The sequence below is a fragment of the Bubalus bubalis genome, chromosome 23 (genome assembly GCF_019923935.1).
Source record: "Bubalus bubalis isolate 160015118507 breed Murrah chromosome 23, NDDB_SH_1, whole genome shotgun sequence".
NCBI classification, from domain to species: domain Eukaryota; kingdom Metazoa; phylum Chordata; class Mammalia; order Artiodactyla; family Bovidae; genus Bubalus; species Bubalus bubalis.
In genome coordinates this window covers 43,557,738-43,584,180 of record NC_059179.1, presented here as the reverse complement: position 1 = coordinate 43,584,180, position 26,443 = coordinate 43,557,738, and the positions used below count along the sequence as shown (strand labels likewise).

General features: G+C 47.1%; 1 protein-coding gene across 3 annotated transcripts in view; it reads left to right on the top strand.

Moving 5' to 3' along the window:
* CPXM2 (carboxypeptidase X, M14 family member 2) overlaps positions 1-25,052 on the top strand; it is a 132,257-nt gene extending 107,205 nt beyond the window's left edge. For all 3 annotated transcript variants that reach the window (XM_025273867.2, XM_044934902.1, XM_045164101.1), the window contains exons 8-14: positions 542-665; positions 2,199-2,395; positions 3,481-3,660; positions 10,631-10,928; positions 16,128-16,267; positions 18,130-18,229; positions 23,707-25,052. In XM_025273867.2, the coding sequence (XP_025129652.2) occupies positions 542-665; positions 2,199-2,395; positions 3,481-3,660; positions 10,631-10,928; positions 16,128-16,267; positions 18,130-18,229; positions 23,707-23,960 (1,293 nt within the window). In that variant the 3' untranslated portion in view covers positions 23,961-25,052. The remainder of the gene's footprint in view (positions 1-541; positions 666-2,198; positions 2,396-3,480; positions 3,661-10,630; positions 10,929-16,127; positions 16,268-18,129; positions 18,230-23,706) is intronic.
* Positions 25,053-26,443: the final 1,391 nt, after the last annotated feature.

The following is a 26,443-nucleotide window of genomic DNA, read 5'->3' as shown; positions in this document are numbered from 1 at the left end:
GGCAACCCATTCCAGTACTCTTGCCTAGAACATCCGATGGATGGAGGAGCCTGGTGGGCTACAGTTCATGGGGTCTTGAAGAGTTGGACACGACTGAGCGACTTCACTTCACCACTTTAGGCAGGGCTATGGCTGCCCACTCCAGTATTCTTGCCTGGGAAATCCCATGGACAGAAGAGCCTGGCAGGTTACAGTCAATGGGGTTGAAAAGAGTCGGACAGGACTTGGGGACTAAACCACTACCACCACCATAGAGAGAAAAGGCTGTCTTTAGGTAATAAAGCCACCAAGGGAGGTGATACCACCACCCAGGAGGGTGATAAACACAAGCCAGAGGTGCTGGGGGACAGGGCAGGGGGAGCAGAAGGGGAACCGTCCAGGCAGGGCGAGAGCACGGTGTACGGGAGGGTGGGGCTGTGCAGGGGGCCGTGGGAGGGGGTTGTGCAGGGGGCCGTGGGAGGGGGCTGTCTCCTCGAGAGCTCTGCCCGCTACGGCGCACAGCCGTCATGGCTCAGAGCCGTAAATTCATCTTATTTTGCAGTTGATGAAGGTCGTGAATGAAATGTGCCCCAACATCACGAGGATTTACAACATTGGCAAGAGCCACCAGGGCCTGAAGCTGTACGCTGTGGAGATCTCCGACCACCCCGGGGAGCACGAAGTCGGTGAGGCTGCCCGTCTGCAGTGCCCTGGCCCTTCGAGTCTGGTGCTTTCTTAAAGAGCGAGGCAGAGGTCACTCTGAGAACATTCATGAAGCAGGGCAGGAGCTGGCCATGCACCCACTCTCGCAGACAGGTTCTGCCAACTTTGGTTCTGTGTAGTATACTCTTGCCTGGAGAGTTCCATGGACAGAGGAGCCTGGGACGCTACAGTCCATGGGGTTGCAGAGTCAGACACGACTGAGTGACTAACACTTTCACTTTGGGGCTTACCTCATGGCTTAGGCTATAAAGAATCTACCTGCAATGCAGGAGACCCGGGTTAGAACCCTGGGTCGGGAAGATTCTCTGGAGAAGGGAGTGACAACCCACTCCAGTATTCTTGCCTAGAGAATGCCATGGACAGAGGAGCCAGGTAGGTTACAGTCCATGGGGCCACAAAGAGTCGGACGCGACTGAGTGACTAACACTCTCACCCCACATTGTATGATGTAGACTGTCAGATTATTTAAGCTGGAAGTACCCTACTTTTCTCCAAATGGACCACACTTAATTCTGTTCTTCTCTGAGACCAGTCACACTAACCAAAAAGGAAAATGGCTGAGATGCTTAAGACAGACTCCTTTCTCTGGAGAAAATTCTGGACTCTGGTCATTAAGGGTTGGAGTTTAGAGGTGGTTCCTTTAATCTTCTTTTAAATTTCCATCCTGTTTTCAAGCATTTCCTGTTGTTAGCCACTTCTCATTTAATCACTCCCAAACCTGTGTTCTCCTACAGGTTAGGGGATGCAGGGTCAGGGTGGGGATGGGTGAAAGATTTTTCTTTCTGCTAAAATTGTGAGCCCTTTAGAGATCCACTGGAATTTAAATGTAGAGATTTGTCTGATTCTCTTGACTTGAATGCTCATCAGTATTCCAGGAGCTGCTCTCAGGAATGTCTTTTAAAGGGAGAGGGCTTTATCTGTGGGTAAAGTCACGTTTCTTCAACAGCAGTAGCTGGGCCAGTGAGGGAGGCAGAGTGCTGTCAGTTCATGCCCAGCACTGATAAATCCAACCGTGAAAAGCTGAGCTTTGAAAAGAACAAGGGCAAAAACAGCTCCCTTTACAAAACTGAGTCATTGCTGACTTCCAATGACACTGTTTTCTGCTTGCATTTATTCATCTCCATATCTTTATAAAACTAAATACAAAGTCCTTTTAAGAAAAAGAATTACCTCCCCAAATAATTGCTACGATTTGTGTTTAATTTGGAACTTTTAAACCCTAAATCCTGTGTTATTTTATCTGTTCTTGCCAAATAAGAATAAACAGTCTTGCTTTGTGGCTGTTACCATCTAAGGTTTTTTTTTACACATTTTCTCGTATACCTATCTGGGAGCTAATAAAAATTGTACTGATATAGCTTCAGTTGATGTGCAAGAAGAGATAAAATTGTACGTTTCTGTTATTCAGAGATTTCTTTCCTAATACAATGTGCTGAGGACTGTTTTGTTGTAAGCATCCGATACGATCGTCTGTTTTTTCCCATCTTTGAGTAAAGGTGAGCCCGAGTTCCACTACATCGCCGGGGCCCATGGCAACGAGGTGCTGGGCCGGGAGCTGATGCTTTTGCTGATGCAGTTTCTGTGCCAGGAGTACTTGGCGGGGAACTTGCGCATCGTCCACCTGGTAGAGGAGACCCGGATCCACATACTCCCCTCCCTGAACCCCGACGGCTACGAAAAGGCCTACGAGGGGGTAATGGACGGCTTCCCTCCCCCAGCACAGCAGCCGCCCCCGGCCCCTGCCCACGCACGCATGATACACTGAGCCGGGAGTTGACCTGAATTCCACACCACCAGCTTTCTTTTTCAGTGTCTTTCTGCTGAGTACCTGGGGAACCCAGAAGGTTTATGAAAGATGCATTGCACTAATTGAGAATTATGGGGACCCTGAGAAGTGGACACACTAACAGAGTGAAGAAAAGGATGCGAAAAATAATATTGTTATATATTCAATGGGGCCAATGGGACAGAATAATAATAACACCTAACATTGATTGAACACTTAAAGCATATTCTAACCTTGATGATTACCTATAAATCCTCTCATCGGTTTTCTGAGGACAGCTGTTTTTATTATCTTGATACATAGTTTATGTTTTATGTTCTGGTTATAATATAGAATTTATAGGTTATAGTTATATATGGAATATATATATATAGAATTATGTAGAGATTACAGTTAGTATAATGTTGTATTGTATATTCATAATTATATATCACACCATCTGGGAATAAAATGGCAAACTATACTTCAAACAATGGTGCCCATCAAATGCAGATTTACAGATTTTTGCTTGTGTTTATTGGTGCAAATAGTTGGTTAGAGATTTGTGTTGCTAAATCGTGAGCCAGAATTGCAGCTGAATATATTAATATGGCGACTCTTGATTTTTGCAGTGAGAGTCTTAGACTTATTACTACTTGAAGTTTCATTCAACCAGTGTAGAAGAGGTGAAGGCAGAGGAGGCAGGAGAGAACTAACCCTTTTCTGAGGACTGCTCTGTGGCAGGATGACTCTGTACATTCCTCTTCGGAGTGGGAATGATAATGACTACATAGAGTGGGAATAATAACAATAATGACTACATTATCCATCACCCACCAAACAGTAACAGATTATTAGCCAAATAGTCTCCCTTGGATGTCATCTTTGTGTCAGAGGGTGTTTGGAGGCTTTGAGGCATACCCCAGATGGAGGCCGAAATGGAGCGGTCTTGTGTGTGAGAGACAGGGGGGTCCAGAGGTCTGTGGGTCCTCACATTCTGAATTGTCTCCCAGGGTTCCGAGCTGGGAGGCTGGTCCCTGGGCCGTTGGACCCATGACGGGATTGACATCAACAACAACTTTCCTGACTTAAACACGCTGCTCTGGGAGGCAGAGGACCGACAGAACATCCCAAGGAAAGTTCCCAATCACTATATCGCCATCCCTGAGTGGTTTCTGTCTGAAAATGCCACGGTGAGTAAAAATACCCCATAATCTGTAAAGCAGAGGAGGCTAAAGCAAACACCCACTGCCGCTGGCAGAGGATGTAACATTTAAGAACAAGACGAAATCATTTCTTCCCTTTCAGGTCTTCTCCAAAACTAGGGAAGTGTGCTAGATAATAACTACCTATTAAATTGAAATGTGAGCAGATTCTTCCCAGAAGAGAAATCATTTAATTAGATTTCTTTGCAGTACTTCCAAAAAAAAAAAAAAAAAAAACCTTCACCTGAATTGTGCATATTCATTAATGTCATTATTACCCTTACGTTTGGCAGTGCTTTGAAATTTCAGTGACATTGTCCTTAGACCTCACTGATTGCTTGAGATATCTTATTTTTATTTCATGAGTCCCTGTGGATTTATTACTCATGGTGCTTCTTTGGAAAGAAAAATGCAATTGGATGGGAAATATTTCCCCCACATTTCTTAGGTCTTAGCAAAAAGTATCTTGTAAAATAAATAATCTTCACAAAATTTCCCATGCCTCTTATTGTCTCCTCTGCTCACTGTAAATTCTCTTGTACCCTTAGTCTTTGGCCCGATATGCTCTTTAAAAAGGTCTGCATTGATTGCTGTATACGTGAGTGTTAGGTTTGGCTATACCAACAGAAAAAGTGGCTTAAAGAGGTAGAAATATCAACAACCTCAGATGCACAGACTATACCACTCTAATGACAGAAAATGAAGAGGAACTAAACAGCCTCTTGATGAAGGTGAAAGAGGAAAGTGAAAAAGCTAGCTTAAAACTCAAAATCAAAATACTAAGATCATGGCCAGTCCATCCTAAAGGAAATCAGTCCTGAATATTCATTGGAAGGACTGATGCTGAAGCTGAAACCCCAATACTTTGGCTACCTGATGCGAAGAGCTGACTCATTGGAAAAGACCCTGATGCTGGGAAGGATTGAAGGTGGGAGGAGAAGGGGATGACAGAGGATGAGATGGCTGGATGGCATCACTGACTCAATGGACAAGAGTTTGAGTATACTCCGAGAGTTGGGGATAGACAGGGAGGCCTGGCATGCTGCAGTCCATGGTTGCAAAGAGTTGGACACGACTGAGCGACTGAAGTGAACTGAACTGAAGATCATGGCATTCAGTCCTATCATTTCATGGCAATTAGGTGGGGAAAAAGTGGAAACAGTGACAGACTTTATTTTCTTGGACTCCAAAATCATTGCTGATTGTGACTGCAGCCACGAAATTAAAAGACTCTTGCTCCTTGGAAGAAAAGCTATGACAAACCTAGACAGCATATTAAAAAGCAGAGACATCACTTTGCCGACAGAGGTCCATATAGTCAAAGCTATTGCTTTTCCAGTAGTCATGTACAGATGTGAGAATTGGACCATAAAGAAAGCTGAGTGCCGAAGAATTGATGCTTTCAAACTGTGGCACTGGAGAGGACTCTTGAGAATTGCTTGGACAGCAAGGAGATCAAGCCAGTCAATCCTATAGGAAATTGACCCTAAATATTTATTGGAAGGATTTATGCTGAAGCTGAATCTCCAATACTTTGGCCACCTGATGCAGAGAGCCGATATGTTGGAAAAGCCCCTGATGCTGGTAAAGATTGAGGGCAGGAAGAGAAGGGGACGACAGAGGATGAGATAGTTGGATGGCATCACTGACTCAATGGACATGAGTTTGAACGAACTCTGGGAGATAGTGAAGGCCAGAGAAGGTGGGCATCTTACAGTCCATGGAGTCACAACGAGTTAGACATGACACAGTGACTGAACAACAGTAACAACGAGGTAGACTTATTTTTTCTCTTTTCACATAAAGAGCCTTGGAGGCAGATGGTTTAGGGCCAGACAAATAGGAGCCCTGTGATCATCAGGAAACCAGAAGTCGTCTTTCTGCTTCCACATGTTAGCAGGTGGACTTCTATTCTCAGGGTCATCATAATCCAAGATGGCAATTTGTCATGCCTTTGGAGGAAGAGGAGAGAAAAGGTTAAAAAAAAAATTCCTCCTCTCAGATAAGTCAATGCACTTTAAGAGGCATTCCTAGAATTCCTACGTAATACTTTTGTTTAAATCTTATTGGCCAGAATTTAGTCAAAACATGACATCAGTGCACCAGAGGGAAGGCTGGTGAATGCTACATTTTAGGCAAGCATATTTGCAGTCTCAAAAAGAATCATTAATTGGCTTCTCTTCTTGAGGAATCAAGGGAGAAAGGATGGATAGATAGAGGGCAGCTCTTCTTCTTTCTCAGAGCTCCAGCTCACGTCACACGTGGGTACCACTTCCTGGAGGAGGGCCAGCCTGGTTGCCTCATTTAGTGTTGCCCCAGATGGTGTCATCCGGTCTCTCAAGAAGCAAATGATGCGGAGAGACAGACCAGCACCGCACGGTACTTAGGATGCCCAAGGACGGCTTATGGGGGATAAAGGGCTTGGACCCTCTGGGTCTTCCAAATCCTTTCTCACGTCCTAATTCCATCCTAGAATTCTTCTTTTTCAAGCTAACATACTAGTGACATCTGGCAAAGCTGAGGATTCAAGGGATGTTATAATTTGGGAACCCTTGGACCAAAATTGGAACATGGTTGCCAGCTTTCTTAGCCTTGAGGTGCTAAGAGAGAATTATTTTAGCACAGTGATGGGAAGTCCATGAATTTCAGTCTTTGCGTTAAGATCAGAATTTAGTTTTTGAGCTTGTTCTTTCGAAACACAGGGAGAATTACACAACCCTGCCATCACCGATACCTTTCTAGTTACAGACAGGTGAGATAGATAAAGTGATGATGATGAAAGTGCTGTCCCTTCAATCATGTCTGATTCTTTGTGACGCTGTGGACTCTAGCCCACCAGAATCCTCTGTCCATGGGATTCTCCAGGCAAAGATACAGGAGTGGGTAGCCATTCCCTTCTAAGAGAGAATCTTCCCAAGCCAGGGAACAAACCCAGGGCTCCTGCAGGTGGATTCCTTACTGTCTGAGCCACCAAGGAAACCCCCTGAGATAGATAAGAAATCAGCAAAGATAGAGATTTGAATAGCAACTAACAGCCTTGACATAGGAAACTGTAAGAATTCTACAAGAATTAGGAGTATTTATTGTTCTGAATAATCCCTGGAGCAATTTCAAAAATTGATGGCACTCTGGGCTATAAAGGAAACCTCAGCAAAGTTCAGAAATGAGAGACAGGCAGACCATGATTCTTTCACCACCATACAATAAAACGAGCAGGCAGTATGAAAAGAACTCTAAGTAGTTAGAAAATTGAAAAAAAAGAAAGAAACTTCTAAGTAGTGAGTCAAAGAAAACTTCACATTGGCAACTAAAATAAGTCGAAATTAATGATAATGAGAACACTAAATATAAAAATTGGTGGTTGTTGTTCATTCTCTCAGTCATGTCCGACTCTTTGCAACCCCGTGGACAGCAGCATGCCAGGCTTCCCTGTCCTTCACCATCTCCCGGAGTTTGCTCAAACTCATATCCATTGATTCGGTGATGCCATCCAACCATCTCATCCTCTGCTGCCCTCTTCTCCTTTAGCCTTCAATCTTTCCCAGCATCAGGGTCTTTTCCATTGAGTCAGCTGTTCGCATCGGGTGGCCAAAGTATTGGAGCTTCAAAATTGGTGGAGTACAGCAAAAAATGCGTTCAGGAATTTATACCTTTGAATGATTACATGTCAAAAGAAGAAAGACTGAACATCAACTAATGTAAGAAGTAAGCAAAAAAAAAAAAAAAAAAAAAGAAGTAAGCAAAAGGATAACAGAAGAAGCCCCAAAATGTAGAAAGATTTTGATTAAAAAGAGCAGAAATCAATGACATGATAGAAAAAACCCATAATTTGTCTGCAGAAAGAAGCATTTGATAAAATTTAACATTTGCAATGATTCCTCAGGGTGAGGAGAACAGTTTTAAATGGCATTTATTATAAAAGATTGGTCATTTCAACTACATCAAAATAAGAAAGCCAATTCATCAGAAGACTTTCAAAACTACCATAAGAGCAGGTTAAAAACTGAAGTGTTATTTGAAAATTATTTAATTGGAAAAGAACTAGAATTTTTAAAAGAATAAAGAAAAACAAATGAGAAAAATAGAAACAACAGAAAAATGGGTAAAAGATACAGAGAGGCAATTCATGGAGGAGGAAACATATGGTCAGAAAACAAGGAAAGATGTTTGGTATTACTAGTGCTAAGGAAATGCAGATAGAGAACATTTGACATCCATTGATTGGGAAGATTAACAGTAGCCAAGCATTGGGGAGGATATGGGACAGTGGATCTCTTACTCATTGTGAGAGCTGAAATTAGCACAGTAACTTTGGAAAATAACTTGATTATTTTGTAAAGTGAAATGTGTATATATCTATGACTGCAGCTATACTTCTGGCGATTTAGGCAAGATAAATTTCACCACAGGTATAGATCTGGATGCGATCCTTGGGTTGGGAAGATCCCTTGGAGGAGGGCATGGCAACCCACTCCATTATTCTTGCCTGGAGAATCCCCATGGACAGAGCAGTCCGTGGGTCACAAAGAGTTGGACTTGACTGAGCGATTAAGCACATCTTAGCACAGCCCACCAGAAGACAGCTCAGTTAAAAGCAGTGTTGTTCACTGTAGCAAAAATGGAAAATTTTCTATGTGTCCATCGTAACAAGAACAGATAAATGATGAAATCTTCATATTGAAGTGGAAAAGACTGAACAATTTAGCTTTATACAACACAGATTAGTCTTACAAACATAAGTTAAGAGGAGAAATTTACTGAAGACAATAGTATGTTACCCACCCTTTTTTTAGATCAAAAGAAAATAAAGCCAAGTAATACATACTTAGGCATATGTGCATGCTTGCTCAGTCGCTCAGTCATGTCCAGCTCTTGGTGACCCCATGGACTATAGCCCATCAGGCTCCTCTGTCCATGAGATTTTCCAGGCAAGAATACTGGAACGGGTTGCCATTTCTCCTCCAGGGAATCTTCCCTGACTCAGGGATCGAACCCTTATGCATACATGTATGGAGTTAAACAAAAGAGACTCAGAATCATTGTTTAGGGTGTAGTAGTTACCTCTGAGTGAGAAGCAGGAAGATGGGACAGAGGGAATCACAAATGTGTGCAGAAACGGTCAATAAAAGCTGACCATGGGGATGGATGGTAGGTTCACAGGTGTTTATTATATCAAAATATGAAAGAAGAGGACGAAGCATGGATCCATAATGATCCTGCATTGTGAGCTGAATTCTATGCTTCATCCAACCCAAGGCCCTGATGTGTTTAGGAACAAAAGCAAAGCTTAATGAGTCCTTCAGGTTACTTTCATTCCTTAATCAATTTGCTATACAGCAAAGTTAGACCATTTCCAATGTTTATTTCTTTTCCATTATTAGGGTTTTTTTTTTCTACTGAAATTATCTTCAGAGATATCAGTAACTTATGACAAATATTTGATTCATTGATCAGTATTTGAGCATATCAAGCTTTCCAGTTTTAGCTTCTGTTTCCTGGTTTTCTTCTCTCCTTCCTTCCTTCCCTCCCTGCCATTAACCCTCTTTCCTTCCTTTTTTTCTCTTAACTTTTTAATCATAAAAAGTTCAGCATACAAAACTAGAGAGGGAGCTGTAGAGAATCCCATCCATGTACCCATCTCAATGTCAACGCTTATAAATTCACATTTCATCTACATATTCAGTCACTTTCTCCTCCTCCCCAAGACTATTGAAGAAAATTCCAGACATCGTGTCATTTCATCTGTAAATATTTCATTAGTATCCTTAAAAGATCTGACTCTCTTTTAAAGCCATAAATTACTATTATTATATCAAAATAAGCTATCTCTTAATATCCAATCAGTGTTTGCATTTCTCCTATAATCATTTCCCATCTCTCTCTCTTACAGTCTGTTTTAACTGGGATCTAATTAAAACCCATTCATTTTGATTAGTTTATAAGCCTTTCAACCCTTCTTTAAACTGCACTTTTCTCCTGTATCACTTTCTCCCTTTTTTCTTGCAATTCTGTTGTTGTTTATCTTGTAACAGCTGTAATATAAGCAACTAGATTCTCGTCCAGCGTTTTCTCCTGTCTGGGTGCTGCAAACTGTATTCTCGTGATGTAACGTAACATGGTTCTCTGTGTTTCTTATAAGTTAGCGGTGAGATTCAGATCGCTCGGCCATGTAGACTAGGGAGGGGTTGGTAACGTGGGTCCCGTCCCGCCCACGCCTGTTCCTGTATGGTGTTTTACTGGAACACAGCCATGTCCATCATCTGGGTATTGTCCAAGGGACCTCACTGCTCCAGGCGTACAGGTGGATATTTGCTACTGGCCGACTCGAGTAGTTGCAACAAGGACTTCAGCGCCCTCAAAGCCTAAACTATTTCCTATCTGGCCCTTAATAGAAAAAGTCTGCTGACCCCTGCACTAGAGGCTTCCTCACACACAGGGTGGATGGATTTTTAGGTGTGTGTTCTTTCATCCAGGAGATAATTGTGTTTGCTTCTCTCTCTATGCTGTTTGTTACCATTCGGTTCAGTTCAGTCACTCGGTTGTATCTGACTCTTTGCGACCCCATGGACTGCAGCACGCCAGGCTTCCCTGTCCATCACCAATTCCCAGAGCTTACTCAAATTCATGTCCATCGAGTCACTGATGAACATTAATTCATTGACTGACCCATGAATTCAGTGAAGTTGCCAAATGTTGATCCTTTAATTCTGTCATTCCCTCTTTGCGTACTAACTGGAGTATTCCTCCAATAAGAAATTTCTCTGGATTTCTCTTTTTATCCATTACTTCCACAGTGGCCAGTTTTCCCTAGACAAATTTTGAGATTGTAAATTTTGCTCCGATGATGCCGTAAAATGACTGCTTTTTCAACTATGTCCCTCTTTGGAAAGCTCAGGAGAAAAGTCAGTTTCCTTCTGCTTTAATTTCTCAAATGTGCTAAAACTGGGCATGTTCACAGGTGGCAGTAGAGACCAGGGCAGTCATAGCCTGGATGGAAAAAATCCCCTTCGTGCTGGGTGGCAACCTGCAGGGGGGCGAGCTGGTGGTGGCCTACCCCTACGACATGGTGAGGTCCCTGTGGAAGACCCAGGAGCATACCCCGACTCCCGACGACCATGTCTTCCGCTGGCTGGCCTACTCCTACGCCTCCACTCACCGCCTCATGACGGACGCCAGGAGGAGGGTGTGCCACACGGAAGACTTCCAGAAGGAGGATGGGACCGTCAATGGGGCTTCCTGGCACACTGTGGCTGGAAGTAAGTCTCTGATGGCCGTACTGTCATAGTGGGGCCCAATGACAATGGACTGCTGGATGGAGGTTGGGGGGGACCCTGTGGTCCAGCTCTCCATCTATCCTTGCTCTCAGCAGAATAACTACTGTAATTAACCATGTATAAGGTGCGAGGACTCTACCTAGACTCTTCTTTCACCTTCACAATAGTCTTCAAGTGGATATGGCTTACTCCCCTTGTTATTAAAGAGGTAACCGGGGCTTTGAGATGGGAAAGGGATCTGTCCAAGCTCCCAAGGAGCAGAACTGGGATCTGTCTGACTCTGTGGTCTACAGTTAGCTGCCGAGCTGTTTGGATGTTACAGGGTCAGAGTTGGTAAGCGTAGTCTTAGGGGAATTATTGGCCAGAAAAGCAAACCCAGTGAAGGGGCAGAGAGCACACTGGTGCTTTGCAGCCAGGGCGCTGTACCCAGAGCCATCCCCGCAGTGGGAGACACCCCGTGCTGCCAGCCCTTGGAAGGGAGGCGGTGGGGGGAGCAGTGAGCCCATGTTCAAGACTTTTTCAAATCGCTCGTTCACTGGAGGCCCCACTGTCCCACCAGGGCGTCTGGTCAAATTCCCATTGCTGTGATGCAGGGAATGCGATGTCCTATCCCCAGCATGCACTGAAGACAGAGAGGAAGCCCAGCAGAGACTTCAGGGATTCTTTCGCAGCAGCCAGAGGACCTCGTGGTCCAAGTTTCAGGATCAGCCCTTTGTTTCCTGGGTCAGGGCTGCTCCCGGCCTAGAGTTCTCAAGTGAGGAGAGTTGAAGACATCACATTCCCTAAGGTGTCTCTGCATTGGGATGGCAAGACCCCAAACGTAATGTTCATTGCTTATTTTCTTGACTTTGTGAAGGTTGGTCAAACTACTCCATGTCAGATGGACCTAGTTCATCACGTAAATGCTGTGTGACTCTGGACAGGTTCTTTTACCTCTCTGAACCCCCGTATTTTCCATTTGTAAAATGGGCTTGATGTTAATGGCGAAGATAAGGACAATGATGATGGCCACCCTGGGGCTGTTGCGAGGATGGCAGAGATGGTGGATGTGTGTTCTTTGTCTTGCTTGTCAGCAGCGCTCTGTTATAAATTCCCATTCCTCCTCTCCCCCCTCTTCTAGGAAAGTGCTCACCATGAAGCCTCTTTTATGAGCATATGCCTGTTCTCTGTTTTACTCTACTGATTCACTTTAATATTATTTTTCCTTTGCTAGAGATTCAGCCTTCACAAACTTTTCAGGTATGTTTCCACTCTGGGGGAAAATTTTTTTAAAAGAGTAGGCATATTTGTTCCCTTGGCCATTTAAAAAAAAAATAAAACATGCAGAAAGCTTGCCATTTCTTTCTTGGTTACAAACCAAGCAGAGTTGTTTTATTTTTTTCTCCATCATGGCTTTGCTGTGTTCAAAGTAAAAAAAAAAAACAAAACAAACAAAAAAAAAACCCTAATTATTGACTATCAATACCCCTAGCCCTGTTTATCAAGAAAAATATCCTAATAGCAAAAAGCATGCTTGCTTGTTCAGTTCTAGTCCTAAAACCTACGATAATCTTTATGAGAAGCATCTGCTTAGTTTTTGTGGCCACTGTGACTGAATTAGGTTCGGACACTGCGGAATTTGTCAGCAGCAGGTCAATAGCACCGTTCTGAGAAGTCGGTTGCTATCTAATCACACTGGCAGCATTTGATTTGTTTCTATCCATTATATTTTCCATTATGCCGCGGACTTTTGTGGCAGAGCCATGTGGTGGCTCGAGCCTTTTTAATCATTCTTCCTGCAGGCGGTGTGATGAAGCCTGCAGATTCATTTCTTTGCAGACTAATGAGATGCGATTTCTAATTTCCTTTCCTCCCCCCGCCCCTCCACTCCTTCTTTGTGTTCGGGTCTTGCTGGCTCATTAGCGGTGACCAACAGGTCTTAGCTAGTGGGAGTGGGCCGCTGGGAGCAGGGTCCAGTCCCGCTCAAAAGGCACATCGTTTGCCGTGTGTATGTTTTGGCTCCAAAGAGATCTGAGCCCTTCTTTGTGTCAGCTGCCGTCCAGCGTCCTCTCCCCGACGAGGGAGGCAGACATGACAGCTCTGGGCACACGGCGCTCTAAGGAATGTGCTGCCCTGTGTTCCCGTATTGAAGCCATGTCAAGAGCAGGATGCCAGGCCCAGGGAGAACACAGAGGAGGTCTCGCCATACCCAGCCAGGACTCGAGGCTTGGGAAGTGCTATGTGGGTCGCCCCACACCTTCTGCTCACACGTTTCACTTTCAAAGCCATTTCTTACCCAGGATTCTCCGCTGCACCACATTCACTAAAGGACTGGAATTTGGTGTTAACCATAGCTTGGCTCAGGCTTTTCCACCGTTCTTCTGGTTTCTCATCATTTTGCCAATTCTTCAAGCACTTCCAGTGCTGTTGAAGATACACACTTATTGCAAAGGGGCATCCCAGGTGGTACAAGTGTAAAGAACCCACCTGCCATTGGAGGAGACATCAGAGACGTGGGTTCGATCCCTGGGTTGAGAAGATCCCCTGGAGGAGGGCATGGCAGCCCACTCCAGTATTCTTGCCTGGAGAATCCCCATGGACAGAGGAGGCCTGCAGGCGGGCTACGGTTCATAGGGTCGCAAAGAACTGGACACAAGTAAAGTGACTTAACATGCCTACATGCATGCACGCACTTACTGCAAAATGGCAGGCCCACCTCAGAGTTTTAAATAGCACATTTATTTATTTTAGTACTAACAAGGTCTGAAGGTTGGGATAATGAGAAGTGTGTGTGTGTGCGCTTGGAGCAGTCCTGCGATCCAGGAGGGCCTGCCTGTCATGCTGCTGTGCATGCACGGTCCGCAGGCCTCCCTGCTCTGGCTGTGATTCCACACCTCAGGTTTCACTGAACGAGCTGGCCTGGCATTTTGACCAACCTCTTTCAGCCAGACCAGGCCCTGCGAGGGATTTTCCATGAACTTGACATTGTTCCAGCCTGCTTATCCCCCTGCTGTCACTTTCCATATTTTATCACAAATGTGATCAAAGGTCCGTGGCTGCTGACACGTGAATGGTTCAAATCTGGAATCTGGGAGAGATAGGCCGTATGTTTTGCACCATTTTATTTGTGGCTTGACTGATTAGGCAGCAGGTTGATACAGAATTGCTCTTAACACCCAAAGCCATGATTTTTAAATAGACTTTTGTGCTTCAGGATGCTCCACTGAGCACTTGGAGGAGGGAGGGGAGATGGGACAGGTGAGGCTGGTGGAAGCCCAGGAGGACCTTTTACCCCCAGTCAGCAGACGAACCAGCCCTGCTGACTCCTGCTCTCTGTGGCCTTGACTCTCAGAACCCAGGGAAGGCTTGGTGGAGGCACCTTCTGCGGGGGGAATCCGCCTGGCTGTCACTTGGGACACAGTAGCACTGTGTTCTTGCTAATCACCCTGCTGCTCAAAACTGAAAATGTTGGGTAGGCATGCCCTGAACTTCATGCCACCTGACATTCATTTGTTCATTTTGCAAATGTTGGGTACTGTAATGGGATGGGGCCCCCAAAGATATGTCCACTTCCTCATCTCTGGAACTTGTGTGTGTGACCTTATTTGGAAAATGGGTCTTTGTAGGTGTCATTAAGGATCTCAAGATGAGGTCATCATGGGTTACCCAAATGGACCCTAAAATCAGTGACAGATGTCCTTGTAAGGGGTAGACAAGGAGAAGACCCAGACACTGCGAAGACCCCGTGAAGACAGAGCCAGAGCTGGGAGTGGTGCAGCCGCAAGCCAAGGAACACCAAGGGCCGTCGGGAACTGAAAGAAACAAGGAAGAGCCTTTGGAGGGAGTGTGGCCTTGCCAGCACCTTGATTCTGGGCTTCTGGCCCCTAGAACTATGAGAGGATACGTTTCTGTTGCTTTAGACCACCCAGTTGGTGTGATCCTTGATACCAGCAACCCTAAGAAATGAACACAGGGACCAAGTCCTGTTGTAGGCATGTCAGGATGCAAGAGGCTGTCTGCTCTCCAGCCGGGTGGTGAGGGCATTTGTCCTACAGTCCCTGAGCAGTGATAAGCAAGTTCTAGGCAGGTATTACACACACCTGGGTTCAAACCCCAACTCTGTCCAGATGCGTGATTCTGGATACATTCCTTAATGCATTCCTGGACCAGTCTCTGCCTCAGTTCTCTTATTTGTGAAATTGGGCTACAACTACCTACCTCTCTGCTGGTTTGTGGTGAAGAGAAAGTGAGCTTGGCTGCAGAGCGCTAAAGACAGGTTCTGGCTTCTGTAGGAACTCAATAAAGGGTGAGATGGATAGCTGTGTTTATGAGTTAGAATGGACAACTACAGGGGTCATTCCACAGTCACAGAGCTGTTGGTGAGAGCAGCATAATGACTGAGCTAAATTTAAACACTAAAAATGCACATTATTAATGAGACCTTAAAAATTGGCAAAGTAAAAAGCCATAGGAACAGAAGAAAAAGAGACAAGAATTTAACAAAATGAAAAAAGTGGGGCTTGTCTGATGGCTCAGTGGTAAAGAATCCATCTGCCAATCTAGGAGACACAAGTTTGATCCCTGATCCAGGAATATCCACTTGCCATGAAGCAGCTAAGCCCGTGGGCCACAGCTATAGAGCCTGTGCTCTGGAGTCTGGGAGCCACAACTACTGAAGCCCTTGGGCCCTGGAGCCCGTGCTCGGCAACAAGAGAAGCCACTGCAGTGAAAAGCCCGCGCATCACACCTGGAGAGTAGCCCCTGCTCGCTGCAACTAGAGAAAAGCCCGCACAGCAACAAAGATCCAGCACAGCCAAAAAATAAAGAAATAAAATGATCACAACAAAGTTAAACAAGAAAAAGAAGTGATACTGCTATCCTAAAAATAGTATTAAACTAAGTTCAATAAAATGAAAGTGATTTTATCTAGAAGACACTTCTTTCAGTCCCCCTTTTCTCAGAGATGTTCTGCACATGCCTGTCTTCCCCATAAAGATGTTCCAGCTGCATCTTGTCTCTCTATCTGAACACCCGCCCCACCCCCTTTCTGTTCCCCAGCAGTTGCTCTAATTAATGTTTTGTGTAGAGTAGATACTGGATGCCTCCTCGTTCAAATGAAGTCCTCGGAGTCGTGTGCTCTTGCTGTCTCTCGTGCCCCTCTGAGCACTGTGAAGCTAAAATGTTACTTGGTTGGCTTGGCAGGTCTCAACGATTTCAGCTACCTTCACACAAACTGCTTCGAGCTGTCCATCTACGTGGGCTGTGATAAATACCCACACGAGAGCGAGCTGCCCGAGGAGTGGGAGAACAATCGGGAATCCTTGATCGTGTTCATGGAGCAGGTATGACGCGGGCACTCGGCAGGGATGGGGGCTCGCTAGGGAGCAAAGCCCTCGAGATGGCCGAAAGCCTGAGATCAAAGTTAATACCATCATCCTGGGCTGGTGACTCCAGTGTCGGAAGGAGCTGTTGTCTCTGAGCTCTGTGTCAATGTCAGTCGCTCCCACTGGTTCTTGGTGAGTGAGACTCCAGATCGCTGCTCCATTGGGAGGGGTGATTTGTGTCCAGCCAGCATGCCCAGGCTTCCTATATTCATCTACTAGGTCTAACATAATGAAACACACAGGCTGGGAAACAGGAGAAGGCTGGAAGTCCAAAATGAGTGTGTCAGCAGGCTGGTTTCATTCCGAAGCCTCTCTTCTTGGCTTGTGGATGGCCACCTTCTCACTGTCCTCACATGCTCTTTACTCTGTGTGTACACTCCTGGCGTCCCTACGTGTCCAGGTTTCCTCCTCTTTTAAAGACATCAGTCAGACGATAAAGCCCACTCTTCTGGTGTCATCAATTCTTTAAAGATGCTATCTCCAAAAGCAGTCACCGTCTAAGGTACTGGAGGGGTGGGGACTTCAACATATGGATTTGTGGGGGACACAGTTCAACCCATAACATCAGCTCAGAGGCTGAGGACTAGCTGCTGCAGGTAGCCGGGTGCCACCTGGGAACAGTTCTAAATCATACCAGCTAGGTTCTGCTTGGAGCTGGTGAGCATCTGCTTGTGGCCAGTGAGGAAGCCTTGCCGTGTATGCTAGGACCTTCCCACACCTTTCTTTTCTTCTGTTCTCAGTGACACACCTGTCTCATAGTATTGGGCAAACTGGCTTTCGTTTGGTACTAAAACTAGCCAAGTAGCATCCATTCTCCAGTAAGGAATAGACTCACAGAAACCAGAGAGATAAAAATGAATGTTGAACTTCAGATGATTCTACCATGACTCCCATTTATTAGGAAGTAAGATGCTGAGGCTGTACTGGGAGGTTGCCCCTCTTCCATGGGTGGCTGTAGATGAGTCAGAAGCATCATCTTAGCCAAGGGCTTGGGCTGCCAGCTTCCTGATACCTGCACCTCCACATGGGTGGCAGAGGTTGGCACCAGGTTTTAGCAGTAGCATTCACATCTGATCCATGAGTCCTGGGAGGGTCAGTGCAGTCCACAGTACACATTCATGGTAGAGAAGGCTGTGAACCTGTTCTCCCTTCTTAGGAAGCCATGAGCACACTTTCCATCCTCACTCTGGAATTCTGTGGGGGAAGGCTCTTTTTTCATTTTATATACACAGACAAAGAAGACCCTAGTCATTCTAACATGATGATCCCAGTTTAGCCAAAGAACTTCCTATGAATAAAATGCCCAGGCTTAGCAGTGTGTGTAAAGAGTGTCATTGGAAGTGATGGTATGTCACCTTGGATCTTCAGATGGGGAAACCCAATCGGTGTGCGTCACATGACTCAGCTCATCAACGGGAGGGCCCTGGGGACTGAACTATACTTTACAGGAGCCTCTTTGACTCTTTCCTCTCCTGTTTGATTCTTAGAGTCTATTTCTTAAGCCTGTAGAGTCCAGGAAAGTCAAAATAAATATGCCTGTAAAAATTAAATCCCATTTTTTACAGGATGTGTTTTTTATGAACCATCTCAGATCCTAATATTTTCTCAACCTCTGGAACATTTTAACTCCAGTGGAAGACTTTCCAGTAGAAAGGAATACAGAAATTTACACACCAAATCCACACAGAGTTGGGGAGCTTTCAAGCCAGATGTGGCTCTGAGGGGGTTCTGGGTAGCCCTGGCTGGCAGTAGGTTTATAGGTATGTTTGCTGTTCCACATGGTCTGTGAGCCCCTCTGTTTCCTCATGTTCACCGAGTAGGTCCATCGGGGCATCAAAGGCCTGGTGAGGGATTCGCATGGAAAAGGAATTCCAAATGCTGTTATCTCCGTGGAAGGCGTTAACCATGACATCCGGACAGGTAACTGCGAGTGTCTGTGAACCATTTCTTAGGAGCAAATACCCTTATTCTTGAAGCGTTTGACTTGAGTTAGAACCACAAGGTGAGGTCCAGAAACTTCCTCCTCTGCTCTACCTTATCCTCTCTTTCCTCCAACTTTCCATGGGAGACCCTGGAAGCCAGGTGTTCAGCCTATGCTTTCTGCCTTCTCTCTGTCCCTTACTCAGGTGGAAGCCAGATGCTCCAAGAGGCTGGAGGACCCACTGAAGGTTCAGGAGGCGGGTGGGGCTTGGGTTGAGGTGTGTGAGCAGCTGCGTGCTGTGTCCCTGCTGGTTCCAGAGTTCTCGAGCTGGCGGGAGGGCAGCCTGCAGACACTGGGCACCTGCCCACTGGCTGCCTTCTTCTCTGCTGATCAGAGAGTGAGGTGAAAACACGCCCAGGCTTTCCCTTATGCCCCAGGACTCCCATCACCTGGGATGGCACTTGGTGTGTTCAGGGGGAAATATGAAACAGAGACCTTGACTTTCTATGGACAACGCTGGTGCCATGAGGCAGTGACAGATGTGGTGGCAGAGAATTGCTTGGATGCCTGACTCAGATTGTCAGCAAGAGTTCTGCTGGAGATGGTTGCCCACAGGCATGATCAAACCAACATGCAGAGGTTTTTGTAGGGGGTAGGGGCGACTTTAGAGGGCGCTGAGTCTGCAAGGCAGACGCTTTGCTGTCAGCGGCAGTGAGCAGGGCACCGGGTCCTGCATTGGCTTCCCGTGGTTGCCATGACAAATGGTGAGGCTTAAATAAACAGAAATGTATTCTCTCTCTGTTACGGAGGCCAGGAGTCTGCAGTCCTGGTGTCGGTGGGGCTGTGCTTCCCTGGAGCCTCGGGAGTGTTTCCCCTTGGCTCTTCCATCTCCTGGTGGCTTTAGGTAATCCTGCGCTTCCTTGGCTGCGTCACTCCAGTCTCTGCCTCCGTTTCCTCCTGGCTCCTCCTCCTCTGTCTCTTCTGAGGACAGATCGTTGGATTTAGGACCCACTCATGTAATCCAGGCTGATCTCATCTCAAGAGCCTGAATTACATGTGCAAAAACCACTTTTCCAAATAAGATCAATTCACAGGTCCTGGGTAGTAGGATGTAGGCCATTGGGAGGGTAGGGGGTGGGGCGGGCGGCATCACCGGACCCAGGGCAGGTCCTGCCCAGGTGTAGGGAATGGATGCACCATCAGCAAGAGGAAGGAAATGATTGTCATAAAAAAAAAAAAAGACTTCTTCAGTCGCAAACACCCTTGAACTGGAGAAGTGAGACTTGCCACGGACTTGCCCTGGCCTGTGCCTGGGGTCTGGGAGCTTACCCTGGGCCCAGGCAGCCAGCCACCCTGGCCACGATGCGGCGTTTCCCAGACGCACAGCGAGAGGCTGAACTGGGACTGAACCGGGGATTGAGACTCTCCATGGTGGGCCCTTCCCTTGTCCATGCTGTTCCTCCCTAAGGAGAGAAGGGGCCTTTTCCCCACTAGCTGATCACATGCATGGAGACACTGTCCTCCCCGAAGTGATCCTATTTGACCTGCGAGGAAGCAGAGGCTCTGGGCAGGGAGAGGCTGGGATTCAGTACATGTAAAGAGTGTCACCCTGGCCCAGGTGTTCTTCGATGCCAGGCTGCCCGCTCACATGCCTGTCATACAGGGACAAATATCGTGTCAATGGGTGACACGCATCTGAAATGCCATGAAGCAATGGTCTATGGTGTGATGCCCTGAATCACCTTCTCTCAAGGTAGTTAACCTGTTTCTTCACTCAGCCATTATTTCCTGATCATCACACCACTTGTCCCCCAGGATCTTATAGCTACTGACCACGAGGCCGCACACTGGGTTGCATGGCATTTGGTACATAGGAGCCCCATTGAACTGAACTGAACTGAACTGAGCCCCACATAGATGGGCACACACTGATCCATTCATTCATTCACTTATTCATTCATTCATTCAACAGATGCAGATTGTAAACTTGTCATGGGCCAGACATACAAGGGACGGGTGATCTTTATGGATCAAATGGGCTGTCTGATCTGGTTCTGCCCAGGACTTGTATTTTAAACATTATTAATGAGCTCCGAAAAAAGAGTGATTCGTTAAAGAGCCTGGAACGTTCCTTGGACCATTAGCGCCTTGTAGGCAATGTGAGAGAAGGAGAGTTTTAAACAGAGTGGGAGATAAAATGCCCGCGGGGCCCCACAAGACGGCAGAGAGAACTCTGCCTGATGAGCTCGGAATTTCAAGCCCCTGTCATCAAGGAGAGTTTCGATGAGCTAATGGGAAACTCAGCTCGCCCTCCCTTTATTCCCCCAAAATAATCTCCCAGCACCTTCTCATTACAGAGGAATCCCATGTGTCACGGACGGTTCTTCATCGTGTTGGTTTCAGGATCCTCCCGTACATCACATACGCTCTGAATCTGCCTTGATTTCTGTCTGAGGCTTATGTGATCTGACAAGTTTTATTCCAGGAGGGATTTTGCATAAAATAAGCAGCCGTATGAAATGGAATTCCACAGGGAGTGAAGTTAGTAAGGATGCTTTCTGAATGCATGCAAATGTGCTGGCCCAACACCAGGCTCAGAATGCCACGTGACTATCTTTTGTTCGGGAGACACTAACCCAACCTGCTAACGAATGGCCCTCCGTTAGGACCTGGCTTGTCCCTTCCATCCACCCATGCCGGGCAGTGCCAGCTGGGTGCCAACCTCCCCGTGCAGCCCCACAGAATGCTCCCCCCAAGCACACACCTGGTGGGGCACCATGATAAGAAGGCTGGCACACCAAAGATAGGCGGATCGAGGATGGTGTGAGGAGGGAGCCTGCTGCTGTTGCTGGGAGAAAAAGAATTCCAAAGCCATCTTATAAATCTGAATTAGTAGTGCTGACAAGTGTGTGTTATTTGTGGATTTCTTTCGCTCCTCTGGCTCCCTGAGCACCTCCCTTGGTGAGAACCTGGGCTGCCCCTTCCCTGGGGGGTTTCAAACTGCCCTCCCGTGTGTCCTCGAGGTAGACACTCCCACTGAGAGGTCTCACCTCCAGGGCCTCCATCAGGGTAGGTAGCCGTTGGCAGGAGGCCGGTTCCTGATCTTAACTAACCCACCCCTGCGTTTGTGGGGAGAAAGTACCCACAGTAGTTGAGAGGTAAGGTGTTCAACTTCTTGCAGGAACAGGACATTTGAGTTCACGTTTGCATGACTGTTTGTCTTCATCCCGCTCAATCCAGCTGGCATGCTTGGAGGATGCACTGTTGAAACCCAGGGTTAAGTGGGAAAGAGGAAGCACAGGTCATATGGAGCCCAGGGCTCAGCACGGGGCCAGGACAGAACAGGGAAGCTACTCACACTCCGGTCATGAGGTCTGGAGGAGCAGAGGCGCCCCTGGAAGGTGTGTCTGGGAGCTGAGAGCTTGGAGGAATGTCTCAGGGGATGCCTGCCCTGCCCAGGAGGTCGGGGTCATCTGATTAACTGGACAAAGATGGCCAGATGTGGCTCTTGGTCTCTGAAAAACCATGAAGTGACATTTTATGTAGTTGAGAACCTTGCATTTTCGCTGGAGGAAGATGCAGGTGCTGAGAAAGACAGGGAGCCACGCGCCTGTGTTATATGCCCAGGGCTCTCACATTGAGGCCTGTTTACCAGGTAGCGGACTCTGCGAGCGTGTGGCGAACAATTGCCTGCGTATTTCATTTTTCACAACATCTTGTGCTTTCGTGAGCTCACTGCACGCATTGCATGGGATGTCTCAGATAAACAGAGATTTGTGATGTCAGTTTAAACGTGGTGCTTTAGAGTGTTATGTGTGTGTGTGTGTGTGTGTGTAAGATACATATTCACTCACACAGAGAGTTCTTTTCCATCCATTAGAGGACTTCTGGACTCATTCAGACGAGTAAACCTTGCCCAGGCCTACATAGCACTTGATCAAATCCGGCCTTTTCTCTTTAGACTGGACAGGCCAGATTTTCCTAACAGAGAGAACAAACCTGGCCCTGGAAGACCAGCTGATCACTAGCTGTGTGACCTTGTATAGATGTGACACTTCCCTGGGTGTCCAGTTACTCCTGTAGAAATGGAGGTTGTCACATAGCGTACCACGAGCTTGACTGGGTCGGTCTGGTGGATTGGTACCTGTCTCATCCTTCTGTGCGCTGCGTCAGAGTTGACATTTCTATTTTGGTCCATCAGACACTACTGAAGCGACTTAGCAGCAGTAGCAGCAGTCAAAGTTATGGCTTTTCCAGTAGTCATGTATGGATGTGAGAGGTTGGCCATAAAGAAAGCTGAGCACCGAAGAATTGATGCTTTTGAACTGTGGTGTTGGAGAAGACTCTTGAGAGCCCCTTGGACTGCAAGGAGATCCAACCGGTCAATCCTCAAGGAAATCAGTCCTGAATATTCATTGGAAGGACTGAAGCTGAAGCTCCAATACTTTGGCCACCCCATGCAAAGAACTGACTCACTGGAAAATACCCTGATGCTGGGAAAGATTGAAGGCAGGAGGAGAAGGGGCTGACAGAGGATGAAGTGGTTGGTTGGATGGCATCACTGACTCGATGGACATGAGTTTGAGCAAGCTCTGGGAGCCGATGATGGACAGGGAACCCTGGTGTGCTGCAGTCCATGGGGTTGCAAAGAGTCAGACACGACTGAGCAACTGAGCTGAACTGAACTTTCTATCTCGAAGCTTCCTTAATGTCAGGGGTCCTAGTGATCTCAGCAGGTGTGGGTCCCCTGGGGAGGAGTGGCCTTGGCCTCAGACCCTGCTTTATTCAACAAGAATCTAGCCCTGAGCTGAGGATGGACATGGGTCCAGTTAGATCCCTGTTGGATGCCTGATCAATGGTGTCACTGAGAGGGGCTGGGGAGGAGGCAGGGGACACTGCCTGAAACGTGTACCTGCCCCTGAAGCTCCAGTTCTTCATGGAAGACCATGGAATGAGGTGCAGACACCTGGGACCTCCTTCCAGGTCACTTGGCCCAAGTCCTCTGTAGCCTTTTCCTTCTCTTTTTCAGAAGTGAAGAGCCCCACCCTCATACTACTCTTCTATATTTATAGCCATGCTAAGGGAAGCCAGGAAACCAGGCACAGATGGCTTTTCAAGATGGCATTCTGTGGCAAGGGCATACGGTTTAGAAGTTCAAGTTCATAATGAATGGTGTGTATTGTCAGAGAGAAAGGAATGTTAGCAATCATGTCTCCATCTCTGCTCATGCGTATTAACACTGCAGGGAGCCTACACCCCAGTCCCCTTCCTGTTAAAACCATTAAGGTAACATCCCAAAAGGAAAACATCTCGGCGTCCAAAACGTACTAAGAATTTGCATTTGCTGGGGCTTGAATTCCACACTGCCTGCCTCCAAGTCTCTCCCTGGCCAGGAGACTGGTGTTGGAATAACAGGGCTGGTTGGTATCTGTGTTAGAAAGGGACTGCTCTCAATTCTCCTGTTTTCTTTTCACAGCCAGCGATGGGGATTACTGGCGCCTCCTCAACCCTGGAGAGTATGTGGTCACAGCCAAGGCAGACGGTTTCACCTCGTCCACTAAGAACTGCATGGTTGGCTATGACATGGGGGCCACGCAGTGCGACTTCACGCTCAGCAAAACCAACCTGGCCAGGATCAGAGAGATCATGGAGAAGTTCGGAAAGCAGCCCGTCAGCCTGCCAGCCAGGCGGTTGAAGCTGCAGGGGCGGAAGAGACGACAGCGCGGGTGACCTCCCAACTCTTGAGTCATGCCCTGGACCCCTGCAAATTAAACCGCCTTGGTTGTAGCTCCATAGAGGACTCACTCCTTGTTGTTTTCTCTGTAATTCATGAAGGCCTGGGAGTATGTGTGCCTGCAAGGCTGGTCCCCAGCAGGGGACTTAGGATAGTTTCTTTGTTCCCATTTATCCAAATAACTTGGGCAAAGCAGCAGAGGAAGGCTGGTAGAGGTGAAATAATTCAACAAGCCAACCTGAGACTCTGAGAGAGAGAGACGGAGGAGCTTGCCTGTTGAGGGTCTCCAGGCTGTACAGGAAAGGAAACCGGTGCTTCTCCTGTCTGCGTGACAGTAAGAATTCCTGGTGCATTTGCAATTTGCACAGTGAAAGTGGCAGCATTCCCAGGGCTCTGCTGTCCCAAATGTTACCAGCGGAGATGCTCACAAGCATTCTAAGAACCCAGCCTCTCTGGCCCCAGGACATTCTGAGCTGCTGCAGATGAATCCTGCACTCTGTTGACAATAGAGACATTACCAAGTGAGCTTCAGTCTGCCTCTTGATTTAGCTTAGTTCCCCTTTCAACAAAGGATCATGCTCATAAAAGGAGAAAAAGGCTGAAATAATTCAAGAGTGAATGTGGGCAGCAGGCGTGCATTGGGTCGAGTGGTGTGCAATGAGGCCCACACAGAACCCCCAAAACTTCCCGCTGCTGCAGTCGAGGGCTCCCTAAACAGGGACAGAAGGAGGCGCCAGCCTCCCTAAGGAACCAGAGCAGTTAGCCTGGCTCTCTGACCTGCTGGGACTTGAAAAGAGCAAAAGAGGCTGACCGCCAGCCCTCCCTGTTCAAAAAGTCCTCCTTTCCTGGAAGCGAGTACTCCTAAGCTGGCCTGACATCACCCTGGCAGTTATTTTTGGTATGTGGGATGCTGGGCCATCCAGATTAGACTCCATTTGATGAAAAGCTCTTAGAATTATCAGGGAGCATTGGTGTGGGAGGGGTTATTGAATCTCCATGCAAGAGCACAGTTCGTCTCGCTTTTTATTAATGTTGCTGCCTCACTGACCTGGGAAGAAGAGAAAAATAAAGCAAGTGGTGAGATCCTTCTAGTCGTGTGGTTTTCTTGGGTAGACTCGCAGCCACCCAGATGCCATGCCCACCTCCTGTCTCTGCAGTTGGTCACCCTGGAGAAGGCGCCTGTTCTAGAGGGGCAGCTTGTACCCGGATCAAGGTCAGTAAAGGTGCGGCCAGCTCTGTGTCCCCTCCCTCCTACCCCAGGGTGGGGATGGGGGCGCCTGTGCTGGGGTGAAGTTATCCTGACACTTGGGACCCACTAGTAAGTCCTGGAGATGCCAGGGAGTGCCTTCCCAGAAAAGAGTCTCATGTCACTTTCTGAGAATCTACACAAGACATCGGCAGCCTTATAAAGGATTAGATCATAAATATTTTAGGTTTTGCAGGCCATAAAGTCTCTGTCACAAGTACTCAGCTCTGCTATTCTAGCACAAAAGCAGACATACACCATACATAAATCAAGCAGGTGTGGCCTTGTTCCAGTAAAGCTTCATTGAAACATGTGGCAGAGACTGCCCTGGAGGTCCAGTAAGGTTAGGACACTATGCTTTCACTGCAGTGGACCAGGTTCAATCCCTGGTGGGGGAACTAAGATCCGACAAGGAGGCCAAAAATAAAAACATGTTGCAGCTGGGTTTGACCACAGTCTGGGGCATTGTTAGCTGACCCCTGCTGTTCACTAGAACCTTCTGCGGTGATGGAGATGTCTGATTCTGTGGTACCTAACACAGCAGCCAATAGCCACACGTGGCCTTTGAGCACTTGGAATGTGACTCGTACAACTTGGGGAAAGCATTTCTAGTTATATAATTTGAATGAATTTAACTTTCTATAGTCATATAGCTGTTCACCACATAGCTGTCCAAGAAGCCTGTTGTAGGAAAACCCTGGCAGCGTTAGTTGTGACAGGTGACACTAGAAAACCCTTGAAATGATCAACCGGCCCTGCAGTTCAGAAGGATTAGCATTCCAAGGGCATCGGCAGACGGTGGATCGGCAGATCCCTGCTGCATCCTGCTGGGAAGCCTGGTCCCTGCACTTGGCACTGAGATGCCTCTCATTGCCAGTGTCTATCTCTCTCACCCATGAGGCTGTGGTTCACCATCTGCCACGTTCAGCAATTCTCAGCCCTCTGCAAGCGTATCTTCAGACTTAGCCTATCCACAGGTGTCGGATTTGCAGGCTGGAGCTGTGGCTTCCAGGCCTGGCACCACCCTTTGGTGTGTGATCTTGGGCGGGGCAGCCTCTCTGTTCTCTCCTCTGCTCCTGTGGAGTAAGCCCATGGGCTTGAGGACTGTGAAGGCCTGTGGGGCTCTGATGTCCCCTGATCTCTGGGGGAGAGGTGATATTCCAGATCCTGATGCTCTGGTCTATTAGAGCGGCTCCTCTACTCAGCCACTTTGGTGGGCTCCCCGTTGGTTCT